Here is a 27,013-nt window from a genome sequence, read left to right on the forward strand (position 1 = left end):
CACCCTCCTCTACACCCTCTCTAAGTAGACCCAACACACCATCCTCCTCTACACCCAAAAGACCCAACACCACTGCCGTCCACAACCTCACCATCAACAACCCTACCTCACCATCCTTGACCTACCAGCCTCCCTATCCTCCTGGGCTGCTGATATCCTGCAGAATTTGGTTGGTTATGTCCTTGGGGCTATCAAGTGGGCACCTTCCGTAGATGTTCAGTGTAAGTAAATACTGCACAAGTGTTTCCTGTACAATAAATAAATACATATGTTTACAGGAATACATGAAGAAGAATCCTAGAAGCAAGAATGTATACCCTGGAGAGATTTTCACAACCTGGGGCCAATGGCTAGGGGCCAATTTATTCTGGGAACAGAAACATGAACCGTCGCCACGCCTTGAATCCTCACGCCCCTGCGGACAAGCCAATCAGAAGCATTTGCAGTTGACAGCTAGAGGCAGCCGGAAAGACTGAGAAAGAAGCCATTATGAGTGATGAAGAGAAAGACTCAAACAACGACCACTGCGGTATCAGCATTCCTGTTGCATGTTTCTGTATTGTGTTTTTATCACCTAAATATTTACAGCCAGAATATCGTTTAGGCTATTCGTGTTTTCGTCATTGGCTCATAATTCATAGCCTAATACCACATCCAACATGGCGACGGACCGTAGCCATAGCTACCCGTATCCACCTACTTTACGTGATTACGTAGATGTCTATTTTGACGTTCGAGCCTGTACTGGTCTGTCCACCTCCTGAGAGGTGAAGAAGGGAAGCTAACTAGGACACGGGTCTGTTGTACGAGAATCACAGGTAAGGGTTATTGTTACGCGTTATTATGACATTATCAAGTGTTTATAGAAGACATGCCATTACGGCTATTCTCAAATGACCCATATATCACTGGTTTGATTGATTGATTGATTGAAAACTTTAACAGATTGCAGAATGGGTACAGTACATGGGTACAGTACGTCTTGTTTACATCAGGGTCCCCCATTTTCAATTCATCATGACATATATGACACACACGACATACAGATAGACAGTACTGCTACATCTATACATTTATGACATACCAGATTTGCAAATACAGTATGTTACTTTAGCTACCCTGCTAGCTAGCTGGTTAGCTTAGCACCATAATAATAACCAAACTACCATCAACATAGACAAGTGTCTATCACTTCCAGGCTAGCACCGGTCAGGTGTGCCATCGTGATCGTGACCGTTACGTTACCTCTTGTGCAATGGACCTTCCAGGGTAAATAAGGTCGACGAGAAGTGAGTCCATAGCAAGATGACCCCCTCCTTCAGTATTCAAGATTCAAGATGATGTATTGTCATGTGCTGATTGATTGATTGATTGAAAACTTTAATTAACAGATTGCAGAAAGGGTACAGTACAGTACAGCTATGCGTACCAGAGAAATACTTTCGTCTCGTTTACATCAGGGTCCCCCATTTTCAATTCATAATAATGACATTTTATGACATACACAACATACAGATATACAGACATAATAATATAATCTAATAATCTAATCATGACATTTATGACATACAGATATACAATACTGTTACATTTGTGACATACAAGATATGCAAATATACAGTACAGTTAAAACAGACAGTTTGTCGTACAATGAAAAACGTACTTTGCTAGTCCGCCCTTCACACAATCACACAGTATACCTGTAATGGGGAGTGTGTGAAAGTGAATATAAATGCACAAACAACATATGGTTGTTATTTCTTTTCATGTTTTTCATAGGTAGCTAAACGGGTATCCATGGAAGGTTAATCTCTTGTATCTCCTCCTCCTTGTAGAGATAAACCACCATGGCATTGAGAAGCGCTGTGTGCCGTCTGCTGCTCAACCCCCAGAGATGTGCCATCATCTCAGCCTCCAGAGCCCAGGGCACGGCAGCTGCAGCACCTGCCAGATCAGGTATATATTATCAACTGTTACTTATAAGGAGGTCGTCCATAACGAGAGGGGAAGGGATCCTAGAGGAATGAGGATCTACTAATAAAGTAGGCTACTGGTATATGTATTTATCCCTGTTATTAGGGCTGGGTGTAGGACATATCACATTGTAATTTGTACTGCAAAACTATATTATTATACAGTAAAATCCTGGTATACCATCATCACTAAGAAAACTATCGTTGTGATATGATACGTTCAGGCCATATCAGTCAGCCCTACCTCTTCTTATTATTGACTTGAGGAGAAACATGTGAGGGAAGAACACCTTAAACAATGCTTTAAACCCCACCCACCCCTCTTCCTGAAGAACACCTTAAATAATGCTTTATACAAAACCCCACTCACCCCTCTTCCTGAAGAACACCTTCAACAGTGCTTAATAACACCACTCGCCCTCTTCCTGAAACACTTGCATGGTTAAAACAACCAGATATCCTTTTTAACTTGACTAATGAGGACTGTGAAATTGTTAGATTTCACAGATGGCAAATGGCAGTTCACTAAACATTAACATTGCAGGGCCGTATTTTCACAGATGCAGAGAAGGCTGAGAAGAAATCTAAAGCACGTAAGTTTCTATGAATGTTTCTACAAGTGTTTCTATAATAGTTTCTACAAGTGTTTCTGTAAGAGTTTCTACAAGTGTTTCTATAAGAGTTTCTACAAGTGTTTCTATAATAGTTTCTACAAGTGTTTCTGTAAGAGTTTCTACAAGTGTTTCTATAAGAGTTTCTACAAGTGTTTCTATAATAGTTTCTACAAGTGTTTCTGTAAGAGTTTCTACAAGTGTTTCTATAAGAGTTTCTACAAGTGTTTCTATAAGAGTTTCTACAAGTGTTTCTACAAGTGTTTCTATAAGAGTTTCTACAAGTGTTTCTGTAAGAGTTTCTACAAGTGTTGCTATACGAGTTTCTCTAACCTAGCGTCTGTATTGACTATGTTTTGATGGGCCATCTAATAGTCCTCTTCTCGGCCTCCAGCCAAGGTGCAGTTTAGATGGCAGGACGCTCTGGAGCTGGAGAGCCAGCTGACCGAGGAGGAGATCATGATCAGGGACTCCTTCCGCACCTACTGCCAGGAGAAACTCATGCCCCGCATCCTGCTGGCCAACAGGAACGAAGGTAGGTCTGAGTCAGAGGCTGTTTCTAGGGGTGCGTATTAGGGCTTTAAGAATCTCAATACAGAATGAAAAATTTAATCTTTTTAAAATTCTGAAAAGTAAATCTTCATTTAAAAAGTTTTTTTGGTTTACATCCCATCCGTGTTAAGTTTCACTTTTGGTTTTGGGGAAGTTGTAATGAGTTTGAAGCAGAAGAACATTCAATATGATTAATTGAAAATGGGGGACCCTGATGTAAACGAGACAAAAGTCTTTCTCTGGTCTGCATCCCCTTAACAATTGTGTGTATTGGGCGGCTACGTGGCGTAGTGGGCAAGGCGCTCGCCACGAAATGCTGGAGACGCTGGGCTCGTCAGTTCGAGCCCAGCACTCCACATTTGCTTTCAGTTTAGCTGGTCGTCCGTACTAATACACATTGGCCGTATTAGGGGGTGGGAAACTGATGGGTGGGGATCGGGCGTTGTGGACAGCGACTCCTACAGGTCGGTTGGTGCGCCTGCGCAGTAGAATCAGGAAGTGTCGGGGGCAGCGTGAGCCTCCCACGCGTTACTCCTCGCCACTGAGAGATCGAGCTGCGCAGGTGAAAAGATGCGACTGCTGTTACCTCAAGTACCGGAGGGGACTTGTGCTATGTATGACTTAGTCCACGTTGCAGCCGGCTTGTGGGAGGCAAGAAACAGCGTCCGTGACAGAGGAGGGTTGAATTGGATGATACGAAATTGGGATGGGAGAAAATATAGAAAATGGGAGAAAAAGTGGATAAAAAAAAAAAAACAATTGTGTGTATTGAGCCGTACTGTATTGTACCCATTCTGCAATCTGTGAATACAATTTTCAATCAATCAATCAATCTGCTTCAAACTCATTACAACTTCCCCAAAACCAAAAGTGAAATTCACACACCTCCAGTGAAATCTTTTTATGTTCTACATCAGTGGTTCCCAAAGTCGGGGTCGCGACCCAAAGGTGGGCCGCGAGCAGCCACGGGTGGGCCGCGAGATGATTTAAAAAAAATATAAAAAAAATAAAAAAAAATAAAAAAAAATAAAAAGATATATTTCTTTTTATTTTATTTTTTTTATTTTTTTATTTTTTATTTTATTTATTTTTACTGAACTTAGAAGCAGGCCAGGACAGTGTTTCTAGTTGTATTCTAAAATTCTATTCTATTGTATTCTAAAATGTGACTATATGGTTTTATATTAACTTAATAAAACGAAAAATCTATTTATTTCAACGAACATTTCAAACTAAATAACAGATTATGCACATAAAACGCTGAAAACAACCGAAGCAACAATAGTATTTTAATGAGGCTATTATTATTATCATTATTATTTTGCAACAAGTTAGCCCTCTCATAAATAGCACATATAAATGAATAACTAACTTGAACTAACTTAATAGGATTGAAGTGATATTTGGCTTAAAAAATCAATCGCCTGGCAAAAAAAAAAAAAAAAAAAAGCCAGACGATGTGCATTGGGCCGCGGCTCTCTGACGCCTTATTTTCTGGGCCCCGGCCTGAAAAGTTTGGGAACCCCTGTTCTACATCACCCCCCTTTCCTCCTACTGTGCTACAGTGCCACTTTCATCAACTAGTGGTCAAAAACTCCATTGGATACTCTTTAACACATTGGGCGCCATGCATTGTGCCCATCATTATGCCCTCTCTGCTACCGCTGTAAGCCTATGGAGATGTTTACCTTCTTTGCAGGGCTATAACTTTTTAAATATTATAGCTATATCTGCATTACTATGGCCCATTCAACATCGGGTATCTATCGTTCCGGATGTGGGAACGTTATATTTTTTCATTCATACATTGTCGTGTTAATACCGTCTTGAATATAAGTATGTTTTTAAGCTTTTCTGCTGTAATTCCAAAAACACTAGTTATAGGCCCTGAAGCATATGATAGATTATCGATTGGCGTTTCTTTCCTATACACGCTATATTAAAAAATTCAAATGTATATGATCGGTATACATTATGCTTCATCATGCGTGAAGGAAAGGGGGGGGGTCGTTTATAATTCCTTGATCGTCAGTAACGGCTTTATTTAGTATGGGTTGATATATTGATCAGACTGATTGCAAACAAAGAAATGGACAATCAAGCTGAAAGTAACGTTAGTTTCCTCTTACCGTTCGCCGATGAGACTGGAGGAAAAATATCCCAATTATTTGACGTCGATCTGCTAGATCCATTTCCGGTTTGTATGACTCAATAAACGGCGAAATCATATCGATTATTGCGTTTTGAAAGCGATCCAAATGCACTCGAGTGAGTATATTGATCCACGCCACAATATATCTCTGGCGGAGGAATTTCCTCGATGCACCGATCGCCACTTCCGGTTTGGCGTGAGTGTAACTCGCCCGACCATCCACCAGGCGGCGGTATTGAGGCATTGCAATATCAGAACAGGGTCTAGCTGCGATCCGGAGGGAGGCTGGATGAATTATGAATGCCATGGGGAAAAAATGAAATATTGATCCCAAACACGTGATACGCCGTTGTTGGCGTTCAACGCATGGCGGGCAATAACGATTTACGCTGTTCTTGGTGCACAATGTGTTAATATCCCTTTCAGGAGATACAGACAGCGGCAATAATCTGTGATAATTAGTATAATATTATATAATAAATATAATTTAATATAATATTTTATATATATATATTTGGGTACTCGCAGAGTACCAATATGAGTACTTAACAATACCATCACAGTTCTAACGGTGGCTTTCAAAAACACATTTTATTTTTATCAGACGTTCCTCACTTTCTGACTGTGACAAATTAAATATACAACATGACGCTGTCGCTGACATTTTAAGTAAGGTTATATAAATAAGAGAGAGTGGTGCGCTCAGCTGAGCGTACTACGGGTATTGCACTACCACCCCTGCAGGTCTTGTATAACAAGAGGTGCAAATCCAGAGCCTACAGAATAATGAAAGATCCTCACCACCCCAACAACAGCCTGTTCAAGCTGCTGCGGTCAGGCAAACGCCTGCGAACACCAGCAACTAGGACAGAGAGACTTCGGCTCAGCTTCTTCCCCCAGGCCATCAGAGTCTTGAACACTGAACTCTCCACACACAAGCACACATGAGCACATGTAGCCGGTCTGATCTTGTTGCGTTGTGTTTTAGTCGATTCGACCCCTGTTAAGGGATCGCCCTGAGTGGGAGTTGAACCCTGATCTCCCGCGTCGCGGGCGGCATCACAGACCACTATACCAAGAAGTGAATTCACTTCTTGCTTCCGGGTCTGGATGCCTCTGGGGAGTGAGTTTACTTGCAGTACCGCTTACCATCCACAGCCACTGAACTACTTGTACCATCGTGACTGTGGATATACTGCGGTACCTCCGTTACACACACACACAACACACACACTGTATACGCTCACACACTAGCAGTCACTTTAGCATGAACACACACACACACATGCTGCACACGCTCACACTCAACAGTCACTTTACACAATGAAAGGTCACTTTAAAACCAAGAACGGGAGTGGTTCTTGTATAGTAAACAGATGGATATAGCAAGCTAGCATAAGGACACATAGTATAACTGTAGATTGTATAGTATAGCATTGTATAGTAGTGTACATAAGACCCAGTGCCTCATCCGTAGCTAACAGTGTATTGCACTATCGCAGGACCTTAGCATGTCTTACCATGCTTTTTGTAAACTTTATGTACATATACCTGTTATGTCTTATTCTTATTACTTGTATTATTGCACAAATGTCTTATTCTCATCCTATTCTTATTACTGTATTATTGCACAATCGCTGCGGGAATGACCCCCCGCATTTCACTGTATGCTTGTATGCCGTGACAAATAAAACTCTTGACTTCAACAAGCAACTTTGTTTTCCTGAACAAACATGGCACTGAGTATGACGTTTTTTACGAGCACAGTATCTGACCTAATACTGATCTTGGTATTGGTATCGAGACATCCCTATTGATAACACATAGGATTGCTAAGATCTTGACAGACACGCTCATGTAGAGAGGATTCCTGGTTCTGATTTTACAATCCCTAACGACAAAGGTAAATGACCGGCTGTTATGTCACTCTGTTCCAGTGTTTCACAGAGAGATTGTGTCAGAGATGGGTGAACTCGGTGTTCTGGGACCCACCATTCAAGGTGAGTCAAGAGTCTGTGTGTCAGCCCTTACACAGCCCTATACACAAGGGTTAACAAGGATACTGTTCACTGGTTACATATATTGGTGGTCAAATGTGAAGGCCACACGGAAGCTCTCTGATCCTGTGTCTTGTTTAGTACATTTACATTTAGATTCAGTCATTTAGCTGATCCAAAGCGACTTACAAATTGCTACACCTTTGGCAGCTAAGTGGTAAGTGGTATTGTTAGTCTAGCAGTGCCGAACTTGAGTGCTCCACTCTTGAGTGCATAGTAGTATAGACATATTAGCATAGTAGTATAGGCATAGTAGATATTAGTATAGACATAGTACATAATAGTAAAAGACAGTACTTTTTTTTTTTTTTTTTTTTTTTAGATATTGATTGGAAAAGTGTTTTTAGTCAAGGGCAGACAATTGGGCGGGTTTCAGCTGTCCTGACTGGTGGACCTATGAGCGCAACATAATTAATTAATAATTAATCAACATAGCAACACTTCTATGCAAAAAGTTGGAAGACGTTCCACTTGCGTTTCACAGTCAAAACATCTCCCAAAGAGAAAGTAAACTAACCGGTGCTACCTATACTCGTATTATTTTCCATAACACATTGAATTAATGAATATGTTTATTATGGTGTATACCAGTAATCATAGGCTATAAAGTCTAAATACAACTCTCTCATTTGTCTCTAGAATAAAAAAAAAAACACTGCCTGAAGTGGACTTTGGTCATTTACACTGTGGGCCAACAGGTTTATTTGTGTTGAGGAAATCTCTGTGACAACCCGTGTTCCACCCTGCCTAAAACACTCAAATCACAGAGCTAGATTTAATATATCATCCACTCTTAATTCACGTCACGCTCCACATATCCCCCGCCCCCGGCTTTCTCCTATCCTCACCCCTTCTCTCTCTCTCTCTGGACGTCCAGGTTATGGCTGCGCGGGGACCAGCTACGTGGCCTACGGTCTGATCGCCAGGGAGGTGGAGCGGGTGGACAGCGGCTACCGCTCCGTCATGAGCGTGCAGTCGTCGCTGGTCATGCACCCCATCAACGCCTACGGCACCGAGGAGCAGAAGGAGAGGTTCCTCCCGAGGCTCGGTGAGAAACGTCAACAGCACGGCCTCCTCGTTCCTTAAACACTTGATCGGGCAAAGCTGTGCTCAAATCTTACTTCTATATTATATCTGGTATCTGGGGCAACAGTGGATCAGGAGGTAGAGCGGTCGTCTGGTAATCAATCACAAGGTTCCCGGTTCGATTCCAGCTCCTCCCGGCAGCGCGTCGAAGTGTCCTTGAGCAAGAGACTTAACCCCCAAACTGCTCCCGATGAGTAGGTTGGCACCTTGCATGGTTACCTCCGCCATCGGTGTGTGAATGTGTGAGTGAGTGGGTGAATGTGAGGCATAAGTTGTAAAGCACTTTGGATAAAAGCTGCTATATAAATGTAAATCTCGACACGATTAAAAGAACGCATTACGCGTAGAAAGAACACACCTCTGAACACACGCACGTGCATAAACACAAAGCACATTGGTGGTTTCAGTACAGGTGTTAAACTTCCAACGGCCAATCTCAGAAACTATACACAGTATATTCCATATATATTCTTGTTATGAGTATTTGAGTAGCATATTTGGAATATATTTGGAGATTTGTCCGGCAGTGTGGCTACATGCGTAGAACTCTAGACTCATAATCGGAAGATCACCGGTTCGAGCCCCAGGTCAATGCCGTTGTGGGAAAGTGGTGGTGTTGTTGTCCAGCAGGGGGTACTCTGTCCTCTGGACTTGGCAGTAACAATGGCCCTTATGGTGATGGTGACACCATACAGTTGCGAGTGCTGACCTTCGGATGAGACGTTAAAACAAGGTCCCGACTGAATTTGGTCGTTAAAGAACCCAGGGCGCATATAGCAAAGAGTAGGCGGTTCCCCGACGTTCCTGGCCAAATTCCCAATCAAGTCTTGATTGATATCATCCCACCCACTTAATTGGCTGATGTCAATCCCTGTCTCATGAGCCTTTCAACCATTGTGTAGTGTGACGTGTGCCTGGTCCCAGTGTATGGCAGCCATTGAGCCTGTGTAGCCCAAGCTCGGTTGTGGTGAAGGAGGCAATTTCATTGTAAAGTGCTTTGAGTGTCTAGAAAAGATAGATTGGACAAAAGAGATTAATAATAATAATAATAAATTGGATTTTAAGAGAGAAGCGCCTTTCTCAGACTCAAGGACACTGTACAAGGAAAGGGTCAAACATTTTTTAGAAAAGATAATTATTATGAATATATGTGTATAGTAACAACAGGAAAAAACAAATAAGATAAAAAAAGGAAGCAAGGTGCTGTCCAATTGGATGAAGTGGTTGAAATTAACAAACAAAAAACGAAACAAAACAAAAACAAACAAACAACAAAACAAAACAACGGGATCTGTGGCTTAAAAGAAAAGAGTCGGGGTGGGCTACTTTGGAGCAGGGCCGTGTTGCGTGAAGGCAAGTGTGAACAGGTGGGTTTTTAGGTGGGTTTTGAAGAGGTTGATGGTGTCAGAGCCTCGGATGGAGGGGGAGAGGGAGTTCCACAGCCTTGGGGCAGCTACAGCGAAGCTACAGATTGGATTGATACGAACATCTTTGCCATGTGAAGCTTCCAATAATCAACCAAGATCTTTGTTCAGGCTGGTCTCTGTCCCAGGCTGGCACATTCCAGATTATTTTATGAAAATCTGTCTTGGGACATAAAGGTATCCGATATAGGCGTGGTAAAGGTATCAGATTGGATATAAAGATCTCAACTGACCCTCTGTCCTTCCCAGCTACTGGAGAGATCCTGGGCTGCTTTGGCTTAACTGAACCCAACCACGGCAGTGACCCTGGAAGCATGGAGTGCAGAGCCAAGTACAACCCATCCAGCCGTACCTTCACCCTCACCGGCACCAAGACCTGGTGAGCTGTTACTAGTACTATAATACTGATACTAGTACTATAATACTGATACTAGTTCTATAATACTGATACTAGTTCTATAATACTGATACTAGTTCTATAATACTGTTACTAGTTCTATAATACTGATACTAGTTCTATAATACTGATACTAGTTCTATAATACTGATACTAGTACTATAATACTGATACTAGTTCTATAATACTGATACTAGTTCTATAATACTGATACTAGTTCTATAATACTGATACTAGTTCTATAATACTGATACTAGTACTATAATACTGATACTAGTTCTATAATACTGATACTAGTACTATAATACTGATAATAGTACTATAATACTGATATTAGTTCTATAATACTGATACTAGTACTATAATACTGATACTAGTACTATAATACTGTTACTAGTACTATAATACTGATACTAGTTCTATAATACTGATACTAGTACTAATAATACTGATACTAGTACTATAATACTGATACTAGTTCTATAATACTGATACTAGTACTATAATACTGATACTAGTTCTATAATACTGATACTAGTACTATAATACTGATGCTAGTACTAATAATACTGATACTAGTAATTGAAGTAGTGAAAATAGTAGAAAAACACTTTCTGTTGAGAGGCCTCCATTTAAATGCAAGAACTATTTTGGGTAGGAAATTATTACCTTCCTTTGGCCCCCAAGACTGTGTTACCATGTATATGGGTCGGTTCAGAACCTTGAAGACCAATCGGGTCACCACAATATGTCATTAGGTTATATCTAAATTATTACCTCTGTTTCTTTTAGTTTTTAATTATAAAAAAAGGGTGCTCTTAATCTTTCTGATTATCTGATGTTTCTGTATTTATTAACGCACTATGGCACAATGTAACATCTTGACAACACTGTAAATGAGTTTAACTACTCAGTGTATTTATCGAGTGTAAATAAGGCTTGAACGAATAACATTTCACAGAATAACATTTCACAGCAATGTTTTCAGGCATGAAAGATGCTTTGGTGTTTAGCACCAGGTTTACACTCAGTTGTTTTAATTATTAGCTTGAACAAAGGACTCTGTTCTGTTCTCTGACACAAGGTGAGTCAATGTGAAATACCCTTCGCCACCTGTTGGATAGCTTCTGTAAATTCTCGGTGGTTCATATTACAAACACGCAGCACACTTAATTTATTATGTCTGACGAGACATTTGTTAAACCTTGAAGGTTCTGCTGACATCGTGATATAGGACGAAACTGATCACAAAAAAGGTTATTCAGCATGTTACTGTGTGAACAATAATGTGTGCATTCGTTACTTTTCTCTTAGGAGCACTATTACCAAGGGCTTTTAGAAAACCAGGTCTAGACGTCGATAATGTTACATTGACAACCGTGCGTAAACTCAGCCTTTAACACAGACGACTAGGATTCTGTCGACTAAGCAACCAACGCCGTCCCAATCGGTGCTCCAGTAGTTGTTTACTTCCACATCAGTGACCAAACCTTCATAATATAGGAACCTTGAATATGACAAGCGGCTTAGAATGGACCTGCAGCATATATCTTGATATGAGATTAACATTGGAAGCTGATAAATCAAGTATCAACATGACTGTATTTAATTTAATATCAGTTGAACCCTTGAGACGAAGAACCATATAACTCCATTTTCCATCCATATGAATTGCAGTGTGAATGTTATATATCACAAGAAAGTACTCAACCTCTACTGTCCTTAATACCCTCGAATTAAAGCTGAAAGTCTTCACTGAAAGCACATCGTGATTGTTTAATGTCAAGTCCATTGTGGTGGTGGAACCAAAATTGTGAAAATGTCCAAATATTTATGTATCTGTACTGGACCTGTCTGGACTATATACTGTATATATGGGGCTTTACTGACTCAGACTGTGCTGTCTGTCTTTACACTGTCTGTGACTAAGCAGCTGAAACGCACACCGTGCTGAATCCTGGTTTTGTATTAACCTCTGTTTTGGCACGTTATATACGTTATGTAAGAGTAACAACACCGAGAGTAAAGTCTGTAGTTAAAGAAAGTGAAAGGGTCATACTGAAATACATTTTCAGTTTTCAGGTTTTAACAGCCTCAACATGTTTTGAACGGTTAACTCTTTAATTGCCAAACCCGAGATAAGTCGGGTTAACTCGTAGGCTGCCAGACCTGAGATATCTCGGGTTTTGGTTGTTTATTCTTTTATTCAATATTTTTATTCATTATTCATCCAGGGACCTTGGTGTTACCATAGGAATGAGTCTGAGATCGCCAAAGTGCAATACCGGCCGCATCCAGCTAGACGGCGGTATCGAGCACCCTTTGAAACCTTATATCTTGGCCTGTGCAATGGTCAAATGTCTCCGGGCGCAGTTTTCTGGGTCGGGCCAGTCGAGCGGTTCTCCCGGTTACATTGAAGTGTATCAAATATCCCTGATCCATATGCTGTGGTGGGTTATGTCGTGGACCAAATGGTCATCGGATGTACCAGATGGCGAACAAACAATTGGAATATTATTTTTGGAATACTCCCGATCACAATGCTCCCGTGCAATGCTTTTATACCGATCGGGCTGATAAGCGTTTCTAGTGTTCAATACGAATGCCGTTACTGGCAATCAAATAATCATAAACTACCCCCCCCCCCCCTTTCATGCATTCATGATGAAACATAATACCTATTATATAGATTTGATTTGGGAATAGTAGCGTGTCCAGGCAAGAAACGGCAACGCTTATAGTAGGATTCACATATGAGGCTATAACACAACCTTTCGGGAATTACCCCAGACCACTCTAAAACCATACTTATATTCACCACGGTATAACACGGGAACATATGGATGAAAACATTTATTCTTTTTCACATACTAAACGATAGATAGTTGATGTCAAATGGGCCATAGTATTGTATCCATAGCTATAATATAGAATATAGTTATAGCTCTACAAACACGGTGACTCTGTCTCTCTCTCTCTCTCTCTCTCTCTCTCTCTCTCTCTCTCTCTCTCTCTCTCACCCTCCCTCCCCACCGTCAGGATCACCAACTCCCCGGTGGCAGACATCGCTGTGGTCTGGGCTAAGTGTGAGGATGGTAAGATACGTGGCTTCATCCTGGAGCGCGGCATGAAGGGCTTCTCCACCCCCAAGATCGAGGGCAAGTTCTCCCTGAGAGCGTCCGCCACCGGCATGATCATCATGGACGAAGTGGAAGTGCCTGAAGAGAACCTGCTGCCTAAAGTCTCTGGCCTGGCGGTGAGTGGGTTATGGAATAGAAGATAACGGGGCTCAGGAAGTGGCCTGGGGGTGAGTGGGTTATGGAATAGAAGATAACGGGGCTCAGGAAGTGGCCTGGCGGTGAGTGGGTTATGGAATAGAAGATAACGGGGCTCAGGAAGTGGCCTGGGGGTGAGTGGGTTATGGAATAGAAGATAACTGGGCTCAGGAAGAGGCCTGGGGGTGAGTGGGTTATGGAATAGAAGATAACAGGGCTCAGGAAGTGGCCTGGGGGTGAGTGGGTTATGGAATAGAAGATAACAGGGCTCAGGAAGTGGCCTGGGGGTGAGTGGGTTATGGAATAGAAGATAACAGGGCTCAGGAAGTGGCCTGGGGGTGAGTGGGTTATGGAATAGAAGATAACATGGCTCAGGAAGTGGCCTGGGGGTGAGTGGGTTATGGAATATAATGAAGATAACAGGGTGGGTGGGAACTTGGCCGGGATCACTGACGTCAGTTTGTAGAGAAAATGCTAACATTGCAAAATGAACAAAAATTAAAGAAAGGATGGAGAAAAATAAGGGTTGAGATTTCTTCTGTGACCGTTTAAGCACATTTAAACATTTCCAAACCTTTTAACCCAAAAAGCAGTCAACACATAGTTAATGGGAGTTAACATTATGTTGTCATCGTATCACGTTACATCATGGCGTCGTAACCCAGAAATCTGCCGTCGGCTTCCTGAGCCCTTCACAGTGCTTCAGTCTGACCTGCTGAGATCCTGTCGAGGAAGACTTGGTGAAACAAGGACACAGTGTCACAGATGTGAAGCTAACTGATCTTCCACCAAACACATTGCCTGTGAACCGCCACTAGGGGGCAGAGTGGCTAACCGTGAGTGACTGAATGTGTTGGTGAGGAGAACGTGCTATAGAGACACTGCCGGTCTACGACTAAGAGGGTCTTCACATCTAGAAATACAATATGAATATCCATGGAAACAGAGTAAGCAGCTTGTGGTCTTGTATCTGAATCATGTCTCCCAGGCGTCTTGGATAGAGGGAGGGATTCCATGCTAGGAGTCCATAATAATAATAATAATAATAATAATAATAATAATAATAATAATAATAATAATAATAATAAACTTTATTTGTACAGCACCTTTCATACAGAAACTGCAGCTCAAAGTGCTTCACAACAGAAAAAAGACAGGTATAAAATGAGCACATAAAGTGCAGACATATAAAATCACAGTTTTTGCACATTTTAGGATCTAACATCCCAACAGGCCTTGTTTATGGTTTGATTCAGTTTTAAAAATAGACAATAATTAAAAGAGTAAGATAGAATAGACAGAGAAAAATAGTGCAGTGCAATAAGTAGTAGAATAGAATATACATGAAATGAGCACATAAAGTGCAGACATAAAATCTGTTTTTTTACAATGCAATAAAATAGTTCTGGATTACTGTTTAACAGTTTAAAGTCGTCTTTAGCTTCTCTGTTTGGTATCCACAGTTTAAAACCTGACAGTCTTCCATACTAGAATTAGTTGATTTCCGCAAGCCTTAGCCTATACACGATCAGAATTCTGCTCTTCGCTCACTGCGGAGTAGGGCGATCATCATCACAGAGGTGTACATGCTAGCAGGAAGGCTATCATGCAGTACTGCTTCGCCATGTAGTATTTTCCCTGCCTGTTAATGTACATTCTAACCTAATAACATTAGGTTAGAAAAGAAAGAAAAGACATGTCGAAAGACATGAACATGCAAAACACTGTTCACCACATTTTATCTTATTATTATTATTTTATTCATAGGCTTATTTTATTCTTTATTCTTAGGTAAGTTTTTGTTATTCTTATTCGTGATTTGTTTTGTCTACCTAAATGCTTTCTATTCTATTCTACCAAAGAGGCACCGTGCCTGTCGTCTGTCTTCTGAGTAAAAACAAGACAATAAAAAGTTTCCTGCAAAGATCTTAGTTAGTTTTTAATGTGGTGTTAAATTCCAAAACAAAGAGAGGATTCATTCATCCGCCATCTCTTTACATGATCCACTCCCATGAAGCTGAATTCTCACTGGTAGGTCAGTCATGTCACTCTGTGGCAGATTGAAGCGGTCATCTGACCATGTTATCTTCCAGATAACGTACCTGCGAACAAATTGTATTTCACAAATGATTGTACTCGGTTACATATTCATTCTCATGTCAATGTATCTGACAGTGATTGGTCAAATACTTTGGAATTGATCCTGTTCTGTGTGTCTTCAGGGTCCCTTCGGCTGTCTGAACAACGCCCGCTACGGCATCGCCTGGGGAGCACTGGGTGCTGCAGAGTTCTGCTTTCACGCGGCACGCCAGTACACACTAGACAGGTGAGTGTAGGGTGGTAACAGTACACACTAGACAGGTGAGTGTAGGGTGGTAACAGTACACACTAGACAGGTGAGTGTAGGGTGGTAACAGTACACACTAGACAGGTGAGTGTAGGGCGGTAACAGTACACACTAGACAGGTGAGTGTAGGGCGGTAACAGTACACACTAGACAGGTGAGTGTAGGGCGGTAACAGTACACACTAGACAGGTGAGTGTAGGGTGGTAACAGTACACACTAGACAGGTGAGTGTAGGGTGGTAACAGTACACACTAGACAGGTGAGTGTAGGGTGGTAACAGTACACACTAGACAGGTGAGTGTAGGGCGGTAACAGTACACACTAGACAGGTGAGTGTAGGGCGGTAACAGTACACACTAGACAGGTGAGTGTAGTGCGGTAACAGTACACACTAGACAGGTGAGTGTAGGGTGGTAACGGTACACTAGAAACAGGTGAGTGAGGAGTGTAGGGCAGCTTATTCATGTTAAAACAGCACACTACTAGACAGGTGAGTGAGGAGTGTAGGGCGGCTTCTTCACTTGGACAAACAGTTCACACTTGGAAGCCTTGACCTCTGCTATTTCTAAGCGTGGTTTTGTTCTGTGAACCAGGATCCAGTTTGGCGTGCCTCTGGCCAGGAACCAGCTGATGCAGAAGAAGATGGCTGACATGCTGACCGAGATCACCATCGGCCTGCAGGCCTGTCTGCAGCTGGGGAGACTCATCGACGCGAAGAAGTAAATGAACACACCAGGAGCTAACGGAGCTGATGTGCACTAGATGGGTCTTTGAGATGGTCTTACCGGTGTATCCTCACAGTGTGCCACTAGTAGTGGTGTAAAGTACTTGAGTACTTGTACTTTGTTACAATACTTAAGTACTGTTTTTGGGGATTTGTACTTTACTCAAGTATTATTAAGTTTGTATACTTGTACTTTTACTCAATTACATTTCAGAAGAAAATAAAATACTTTTACTCCTTACATTTAGAATGCAGACCTATAAAGTACAAATTACAAATCTCGCAGGTCCAACAATTTTAATTAGTTTAAAGTAGAAGCTTTTTGACTTTTACTCAAGTGTGTTTTTAGCCAGATACTCTGACTTTTACTTGAGTACGATTTTGAGACGGTACCCATACTTTCACTTAAGTATAACTTCTGGGTACTTATTAAAAACATCTCTGGACCGGCAAGAAGTTGTACTGGTATCATTGGGTTTTTACTGCACCCATTTCCCATCAGTATCACAGTGCCTGGAGACAACTCGCTTCAGGCTGGGATATTTTAGGATGCGACGGCCCTGGAGCTTGGAGATGAGACTACAGTCGCCTCAGCCTGTAGTCACGCTCAAGGTGGCTGTAACGAGACGAGCCACTGCTCATCGTTTGTCCAAACACACCAGTGGGGTTAATTTGGGATGTTGCGGCTTGTGAAGACTCTTTCCTAAAGTCCTAGACCTTTTCTTTTCTTTAGCTAAAGGAGGCTTGTTTTAAGGGGTGGGTGGGATCTTATAAATGACCTAAGCACCTGTTTAGTTGTGTATAAATACATTCAGAACACATGGCAATGTATTTACATGTTTGGTCACCGTGGCACTGTCAATAGAAGGCAAACGGGCAGACAAAAGCCTTGCTTAATATTTTGGGCTTAAAAAAACCATTCAACAATTGGACAACTTTTGCCATCATCAAAGGAGGTGTCGTCTAGAGATGGTGGATACAAACCAAGGCTTTCTTCAAAGAAAAGCACTGTGCTCTACACACCCGGCGTGAAGCTCTTGGCACGCAATAGCCTTGCCGTTGATAGATGACTGTTGGTAAATGGACTGCATTTATATAGCGCTTTTATCCAAAGTGCTTTACAACTTATGCCTCACATTCGCCAATTCGTTATATAGTTTGTTTATTGTTTATTAAAAAAGGATCCCCATTAGCTGATGCCAATGGCACCACCTAGTCTTCCTGGGGTCCGAAGTCCCACATATCAATATACACATACAAATATACATACACACGCACACACACGCGCACATATATACACATATACATACATACATACATACATACATACATACATACATACATACATACATACATACATACATACATACATACATACATACATACATACATACATACATACATACATACATACATACACACACACTATATACATACATATACACATACATGCACACATACATACATATTCAGTATATACACAATACAACAACCTAACTTATTACAATCATCCAAAAAAAAGACATCATACAAAAGAAAGAAGAAAAACTATATTGCACATGAAAGATGAAGAGCTAATGCTTGCCTGTAAAGGGCAGCATTACCATCTGCAGCTTGTCACAGTTAAGAAAATAATAACAACAATAATTTAAAACAAACATTTAATTAAATTATAAAAAATATAGTGTGAGGAGGCTTGATTGATTGATTGATTGAAAAGTTTATTAACAGATTGCAGAATGGGTACAGTACAGTACATCTCAATACATACAATTGTTAAGGGGATGCAGACCAGAGAAAGACTTTCGTCTTGTTTACATCAGGGTCCCCCATTTTCAATTCATCATAACATATATGACATACATGACATACAGATAGACAGTACTGCTACATCTATACATTTATGACATATCAGATTTGCAAATACAGTACTGTTTGTGATACAAAAGTGTCCAGAAAAGGAGTGTATATACATTTGGCGTAGAAACTGTACATTGGAGGAGGTTGGTGGGGTGGGGTTGGGTGGGTTGGGTGAGGGCTGTACATTGGAGGTGGGGGGGGGGGGGTTGGGTAGGGGACACACACACATTTTACACTGTACATTGGAATATTGACAAAGCCTTACTTGGTCATTTACTGTACAACTAGGTTAGGACATTTGTAGGGGCCAGTTTCGAATTGCAGTCTCACGTAGGTGTTTTTTGAGAGTGTTTTTGAAGGTGGGTAGTGATTCACATTCCTTTACAGCTTTAGGCAGGGCGTTCCACATTGATGTGGCATAATTGCGAAACGTGTTTAGTCCCTTGTTTGAGCCGAATCTGGGTTTTACATGATTTGTGGAGCTCCCTCTGGTGTTGTGATCGTGGTATTCACTGACCTTTGGGAAGTATTTTGACATGTACATGGGTACCTTGGTCGCGTAGTGTATCTTGTAGACCAGGCCCATTGCAAGTTGCTGTACTCTGTCGTCTACTCTAAGCCATCCTAGGTTGTCAAAGTGGGCAGGGGTGAGGTGGGTTCTAGGAGTCAGGTCAAGTAGTAGTCTGACTAGCTTGTTTTGAGATGTTTGTAATTTGTTTTTTAGTGCCTTTGAGGTGCTTTGGTACCATGAGGTGCAAGCATAGTCGTAGTACCCTTGAATGAGTGCTCCTGCTAGAGTCTTCAGGGTATTCTTGTTTACCAGAGAGGAGATCCGGTACAAGAATCGCGTTCGTTGGTTGACTTTTTTTATTACATTGGATGCCATTTTGTCACAGGAAAGATTAGCCTCTAGGATGGAACCCAGGTAGGTAATTTCATCTTTCCTTGTGATAATATTGTCACCCACTGTAACCGAGAAGCCGTCGGTCTTGCTGAGTTTGTTATTTGAACCGAAGAGAATGGACTCTGTTTTGCCCATGTGTAATGATAGTTTGTTGTCGGCGAGCCATATGCAGATTTTGCCTAGTTCCGAGCTGAGGGCTTTTTCAACCTGTAACTTGTTCTTGTCAGAGACCAGCAGGGCTGAGTCGTCCGCAAACAGAAACAAGTTGCAGTCACAAGCTGACGACATGTCATTTGCATAAATTAGGAATAGTAGCGGTCCTAGTATGCTTCCTTGTGGAACACCACAGCTCACTGTGAGGGGGGGGGATAGGGTACCGTTTACTTCCACCATCTGTTCCCTCCCCTCCAGGTAGGATTGTATCCAGCTCACTGATAAACTATCAAAACCAATTGCTTTTAGCTTGTCAATCAGAATGGTGTGATTGACAGTGTCGAAGGCCTTTTGTAGGTCCAGCATGACCATGCCGCAGTATTTGCCCGCGTCCACCTCTTGTTTGATGTGGTCGTTCAAGTAGAGAAGGCATGTGTCAGTGGAGTGGGATGTTCTGAAGCCAGATTGGAATTCGTAGATTAGATTTTTTTCCGCGAGGTACTTTTCGATCTGTTCGTATACTATTTTTTCCATGACTTTCGAGATGGATGTAAGGATAGAAACAGGGCGGTAGTTACCCGGGTCTAATTTGCTGCCCTTTTTGTGCAGGGGTGTTACTCTCGCAATTTTGAAGTCCTTGGGGACGTGTCCCTGTTTTATGGAGAGGTTTATTATGTGTGTGATGACTGGGGTGATGGCTGCTGCTGAGTCTCTGAGGAATTTGGAGGGGATGTTGTCATGGCCAGTGGCCTTGTTTGGTTGGAGGGCGCTCAGTTTTTTGAGTACCTCATCTGTAGTTACTATTTCCAGTTTGAAGTCGTCTTTGTGGACGCCTAGGTTCATGTAGTATGCTACTATGTGTTCTACCCCATACTGCCCTGAGTGGGAGGGTAGTTTGTTTACCAGTGTTGTGGCTATGTTTGTGAAGAAAGTGTTTAAGTAATTGGCTACATCCAGCTTGTCTGTGATGAGCGTGTTGTCCGTCTTTATGTTTATGTTTGAGAACCTGGTTTTGAGTTTTTTACTGCAGCCTAGTTGATTGTTGAGTAATTTCCAAAGTTCACGTGGTTTATTTTTGTTTTCCTCGGTTTTGTCATTGATGAAATTTTTTTTAGCAGTTTTGATCATGGAGTTTACGTCATTTCTTAGTCTGTTTCTTTCTAGTTTGAGTTCAGTCACGTGGTCTTGGAGTTCACTGCTCGTGCTTTTGGTAAGCTTTGACTGACTTTTACGAAACTCAGAGCATTTTTTGTCTCTGGCTTTCATAGCGGTCAGTATTTCAGTGTGCATCCATGGCTCAGCGCGATTTTTTACCCTGGTGGTTCTTAGGGGGGCCATTTTGTTTAGTATTGATGAAAATTTGGTTTTGAAGCCAAGCCAAGTTTCTTCAACCAGTGTACCATTGAGTTCATCTGACCAGTCCAGACTCTCCAGTTCAAGGTTAAAGGCCTCGCTAGAGTAGGTTTTGAGGTCTCTAGATGTGACTGTTTTGTGTTGGCAACCATGCAAGGTGCCAACCTGTTCATTGGGAGCAGTTAATAGTTTTAGTATCTCGCTCAAAGGCACGTTGTCACGCTGCCGGGGAGGAGCCGGAATCAAACCGGGAACATTTTCCGATTTCACCGCTCTACCTCCTGAGCCACTATTGTAAAAGAGATCCTGGATCTCAATTGGGACAAACCTGGTTAAATAAAGGCTAAATAAAAAAGTGTCTCACTCGCTGTGTGTTGATGTGTCTGCTGACAGAGCGGCTCCAGAGATGATCTCCATGCTGAAGAGGAACAGCTGTGGCAAGTCCCTGGACATCGCCAGGCAGGCCAGAGACATGCTGGGAGGAAACGGCATCGCTGACGAGTACCACATCATCCGCCACGTCATGAACCTGGAGGCCGTCAACACATACGAAGGTGAGCTAGTAAGAAGAAGATGACTTTATTGTCAATGTACACAAGGCAATTTAAATATGTCTTTTTCGCCTATACTAGTTACTGTACACACAGTCCTCATATCCCTCCTACGTACACATACAGTCCTCATATCCCTCCTAGTTACACATACAGTCCTCATATCCCTCCTAGTTACACATACAGTCCTCATATCCCTCCTAGTTACACATACACACAGTCCTCATATCCCTCCTAGTTACACATACACAGTCCTCATATCCCTCCTAGTTACACACACAGTCCTCATATCCCTCCTAGTTACACATACAGTCCTCATATCCCTCCTAGTTACACACACAGTCCTCATATCCCTCCTAGTTACACACACAGTCCTCATATCCCTCCTAGTTACACATACACAGTCCTCATATCCCTCCTAGTTACACATACACACAGTCCTCATATCCCTCCTAGTTACACACACAGTCCTCATATCCCTCCTAGTTACACACACAGTCCTCATATCCCTCCTAGCTACACACACAGTCCTCATATCCCTCCTAGTTACACATACACACAGTCCTCATATCCCTCCTAGTTACACACACAGTCCTCATATCCCTCCTAGCTACACACACAGTCCTCATATCCCTCCTAGTTACACATACAGTCCTCATATCCCTCCTAGTTACACATACACACAGTCCTCATATCCCTCCAAGTTACACATACACAGTCCTCATATCCCCCCTAGTAACACATACACCTAGACCTTATATCCCTCCTAGTTACACATACACACAGTCCTCGTATCCCTCCTAGTTACACATACACACAGTCCTCATATCCCTCCTACGTACACATACAGTCCTCATATCCCTCCTAGTTACACATACAGTCCTCATATCCCTCCTAGTTACACATACAGTCCTCATATCCCTCCTAGTTACACATACACACAGTCCTCATATCCCTCCTAGTTACACACACAGTCCTCATATCCCTCCTAGTTACACATACAGTCCTCATATCCCTCCTAGTTACACACACAGTCCTCATATCCCTCCTAGTTACACACACAGTCCTCATATCCCTCCTAGTTACACATACACACAGTCCTCATATCCCTCCTAGTTACACATACACACAGTCCTCATATCCCTCCTAGTTACACACACAGTCCTCATATCCCTCCTAGCTACACACACAGTCCTCATATCCCTCCTAGTTACACATACAGTCCTCATATCCCTCCTAGTTACACATACAGTCCTCATATCCCTCCTAGTTACACATACACACAGTCCTCATATCCCTCCAAGTTACACATACACAGTCCTCATATCCCCCCTAGTAACACATACACCTAGACCTTATATCCCTCCTAGTTACACATACACACAGTCCTCGTATCCCTCCTAGTTACACATACACACAGTCCTCATATCCCTCATAGTAGCACACACACACAGTCCTCATATCCCTCATAGTAGCACATACACACAGTCCTCGTATCCCTCCTAGTTACACACACACACAGTCCTCATATCCCTCATAGTAGCACATACACCTAGACTTTATATCCCTCCTAGTTACACATAGTCCTCATATCCCTCCTAGTTACACATACAGTCCTCATATCCCTCCTAGTTACACATACACACAGTGCTCATATCCCTCCTAGTTACACATACACACAGTCCTCATATCCCTCCTAATTACAATACACACAGTCCTCTAGAGGTGTAACGGTACACAAAAACCACGATTCGGTACGTACCTCGGTTTTGAAGTCACGGTTCGGTACGGGTTTTCGGTACAGTGGGGAAAGGTTTGGCTTTCCATGTTCCACTCAGGGGTGATGTAGTATCCAATTACTGTTAAGTAGGGCTGTCAACGAATATTCTATATTCAAATTAATAATCGACTTGTTAAACCATCGATTTGATTTGCACTCTGAGAAATCTCAAGCCCCAGTTGGAAATACTTCGGGGTTGTATTAACTTGTGGAACCTCGAGACAGTTTTATGCAAGCTATGTAAACTACAGCTTGCCTACCTTCTTGTTTATGCTAACGGTCTTTTGGGAGTTCTAGCGTCAAGAATGTAAGTAGCCTACTTTTCAGTTTTTAGCACTTTATTGTAAGTCATCCCTCAGGGTAAAATGTTATTGAATAGAGAAAGAAGTGTCATGCAGGTCCCTAATGGTTTGATTACTATTTCCCGTTTCATGCCAAGGAAAAGATATCTCTTCATGTTTATCACACCTTGTTCGGAGGTGCGTTGCTGTTTATGAATGTCGTTCCTAATATGCCGTAAACTTTAATTAATTTGATCTCCGAGAGAGAGACAGCCCCTTCTCTATAGCACCAATTCCTCCTCACGCACTGAGAGAGAGAGTGTGTGTGTGTGTGTGTGTGTGTGTGGGGGGGGGGGGCTAGGTCTTCCAGCTCTAGCTTGTCGTGTGCGTTCACCATACTACTATGAGGCTATGCTAAATGACAGGTTATCTAGTGGTGTGTGTCGGTTGAATGGACAACATCCGACCCTTTGCAGAAGTTATATTTTGGGAAGGGGGTGAACTTGGGAGTTTTGAATTCAATTCTGCACTCAAATTCCGCAAGTGCGTTCTGTTAGTGGTTAAAGTAACGTTGTATTCGTGTATTCGTCCGGTACACCGCACAACTTGATTCTTTCTGCTTCTCCAGGTACCCACGACATCCACGCTCTGATCCTGGGCAGAGCCATCACAGGGCTGCAGTCCTTCACTGTGGGGAACTAAGATCATCTGGCAAGGCGCTCATGGCTAGGTGTCCGCGTTTCCTTGAAAATCCTTTTCACCATCTCTTATTGTAGGTTATGGTGGGACATAATGCCTCCGGTGAGGTTAAGGTAAGGGATGGGTTTATGAACAACTCTTAACAGGAGCCTCCTCTCAACTCTATAACAAAGCACACGTAGCTTTCAGATTGTTTCTGATGGATTGTCATCTAGCCCAGTGGTCCTCACCCCTAGCGGTCCTTGAGGCAGTTCCAGTGGGTCCCCAGGAAAAATGGGGAATAGTTCAATTTCACTATTATTTAATTGACTAGAAGTTAAGTCCAATGACAGAATGTATAAGAGTGGCTACTCTGATCATAGGTTCTAATCTCTCCACCATTATCTCCCCACCTAGTTAGGTATGGAATTCTGTGAGACGCATAATCTGGTCTCACAAAAAAAGGTTGAGCACTTCTAGCTGACCAACACACAACGCTAATGTTGTTTTCTCTCTTACATTTAGTAGAATATGTATATGAAAGCTTTAATTTGAGGGGAAATAACAAGTCAGTATTTTATAGGGAAGTCTTATCACTGAACTTCTGGACTCTTGTGAAGTGTAATTAATTATATTAAAATAGTTTTTTTTCAACAATAAATAAAGCTATTTTTCTACTCTGTCACCATACCCTAGCAACGGTTTATTCTCAGTTTCCGACTTCCAATATTATACAGTGTATAACGGAAGTTCAAATGGTTTGACAGAATGCATAAACAAGCTTGTCATGAATAAGGTCAAGATCAACGGGTATGTTTTGAGTTTGTAGAATCGTGTGGGTACTGCCTTGCTGGTGTTATTGATGTGAAACATTTAAAGTAATACAGCATTAAATATTGTAATTATATAGAAATACAACTCGGATGAACCCCATGTTTGCAGGTGTTGCAGTTTTCTTTCAGTTTGATCTAATTACACTATTTTGTTTGAAAATAATCTCATCACAGCTGACTGTTTCAGAGTATTCTATGATGGATGCTGTTTGCACTTTATTTGACATTTCTCCCAAACCCAGGTGTTGACATTTTGCATGGTTTTGTCAAAGGTCAAGGTTGTTGATCAGAGCTTTTAATAAATTAAGTGTATTGCTATACCTAAACCAACTGTGTTGCTTTCTACCCTGGCGTGATATAAATGTCTTTAAACATTGTTCTTCAAAGGTGTGGGTTGGGATGTAATTAGGGCTGCTCAATATTTTGATCGATATTGAAATCAATTATTAACACTTTCGCCATGGGTTAAATTCATAATTTACCATCCCTAGCCAGCTCTATTTGTCTATGGAGAAGTTCCCCTTCTTTGCAGGGCTATAACTTTTTAAATTCTATTGCTAAATTGCCATTATTATGGCCCATTCAATGTCCTATATCCATTGTTCAGGGTGTAGCAACGATATACTTTTTCATTCACATATTCATACTAAAATATGGTCTAAAGTATAAGTATGTTATCGTTTTCTGCAGATTTATCCAGAACTTGATTTATAGCTCCAAATGCATTATATTGATGATGAAATAGTTTGATAGCAATCGGCGCGAGATAGAAAATTTCAACTGGACGTGGTTCTAGAAGTTACTACGTATCATCTGATATTGACCGGATGGGCGAGGGGGCGTTTATAATTCCGTGGGCAACGTTATACCATTCGTCTAGTGTGGGTCATATGGTCATCAGAGCAGTTTATATGGAATACGTTAGAAAATAACGCTGGATCTTACCGTATGTTCCTCGCGCCGTTGGACGATCAGCGTGGAGTAGACAGTTTTCGATTATGGGATGTTGATCCTGATGAACCATTTCCAGGTTGTATAATACTATATACGTCCAAATAACGTTGTTTATTGAGTTAGGGCCAGCGATTGATCATCCAGTGTGTTGAGATGGAGTCCGGCTACCGATCGCGAGTGCCCGGACGACATATGGATGAGCACTTCCTGTTTGGCGCGCCCCTCCCTCTTGGCCGATCTGCCGATCGGCCACCAGATGGCACTCTTGAACCGTTAGACAGTTGAGTGGAGCTCACCAGTACATCTCATGTCTCCGGAGGAGAAATATGATTTCGATCACAGATTTTTGAATTATTGATATCAAAGACGAGTTACGGCGTCTTCGGCAGAATGAGCATGGTTAGGAATGATGTCTAAACACGTCATCGGCGATTAAAGTGTTAAACATGATTACTAATCGAGTTGAGAACATCATATGATTCTCGACCAAAGGCTGCCTTTGTCATCTTCTACAAGTTACCAAAGACGTTTTAAAATAACTGGAGGAACGTGCCATTACAACCATTGGATACTTATTTTACTGTAGTGCAGTTTGACTTTGCTATTCATACTGTAGCTCTTGACTTGAGGAATACAGTAAAGGAGATGGGTTTGATTTCTAAAAATATCACCTAAGATGATGCGCTGCTCTTTCAATGTGATAAATTATTTGTGACAACCAGAGAAGAATGGTAAGCATCCAAGAGTAATCACAACTTTTTCTTTTATAATCAACCAAATGTTTTTAACATCTATTCACAATTGTCTTGTCTGACAATCAAAGAGAGTAAAACCATAGGCGGCGGGTGAGCTTGACATTAGAATGGACCTAGCGCGGAGCGCGCAAAATGTTATTTTTTTTTTGGTTGCACGCAAATGATGCTGTCCAGGTTCTGATTTCATATACACACACACACTACTAGGCTACTACAGCGAGCCCCACTCATTTCATATAGTGCAAATTAAGTGTTCAAAGGAAGGCATCCAATAATATATTAACCATCGTCTTACCTTAATGCAGATAAATGC

The 27,013-nt window shown here is 41.8% G+C and overlaps 1 protein-coding gene across 1 annotated transcript; it reads left to right on the plus strand.

Moving 5' to 3' along the window:
- The first annotated feature begins 751 nt into the window (after positions 1–751).
- On the plus strand, positions 752–25,317 carry gcdhb (glutaryl-CoA dehydrogenase b). The gene is made up of 12 exons (XM_084328959.1): positions 752–818; positions 1,836–1,956; positions 2,534–2,566; positions 2,979–3,119; positions 7,226–7,288; positions 8,223–8,393; positions 10,105–10,234; positions 13,292–13,508; positions 15,750–15,853; positions 16,468–16,593; positions 21,262–21,422; positions 24,109–25,317. The coding sequence occupies exons 2-12, from the start codon at positions 1,848–1,850 to the stop codon at positions 24,180–24,182; spliced, it is 1,329 nt and encodes a 442-aa protein (XP_084185085.1). The 5' UTR covers positions 752–818; positions 1,836–1,847; the 3' UTR covers positions 24,183–25,317.
- Positions 25,318–27,013: the final 1,696 nt, after the last annotated feature.

This window comes from Notolepis coatsorum (assembly GCF_963971535.1).
Source record: "Notolepis coatsorum genome assembly, chromosome: 14".
In the NCBI taxonomy this organism is placed as follows: domain Eukaryota; kingdom Metazoa; phylum Chordata; class Actinopteri; order Aulopiformes; family Paralepididae; genus Notolepis; species Notolepis coatsorum.

What these genes read in the sequence shown, in the direction of transcription:
- gcdhb (XM_084328959.1), top strand. Translation starts at nt 1,848, where the DNA reads ATGGCATTGAGAAGCGCTGTGTGCCGTCTGCTGCTCAACCCCCAGAGA. An exon ending in CTAAAGTCTCTGGCCTGGCG is followed by an intron (nt 13,509 to 15,749) that starts GTGAGTGGGTTA and finishes GTGTGTCTTCAG; the next exon opens with GGTCCCTTCGGCTGTCTGAA. An exon ending in AGACTCATCGACGCGAAGAA is followed by an intron (nt 16,594 to 21,261) that starts GTAAATGAACAC and finishes GTCTGCTGACAG; the next exon opens with AGCGGCTCCAGAGATGATCT.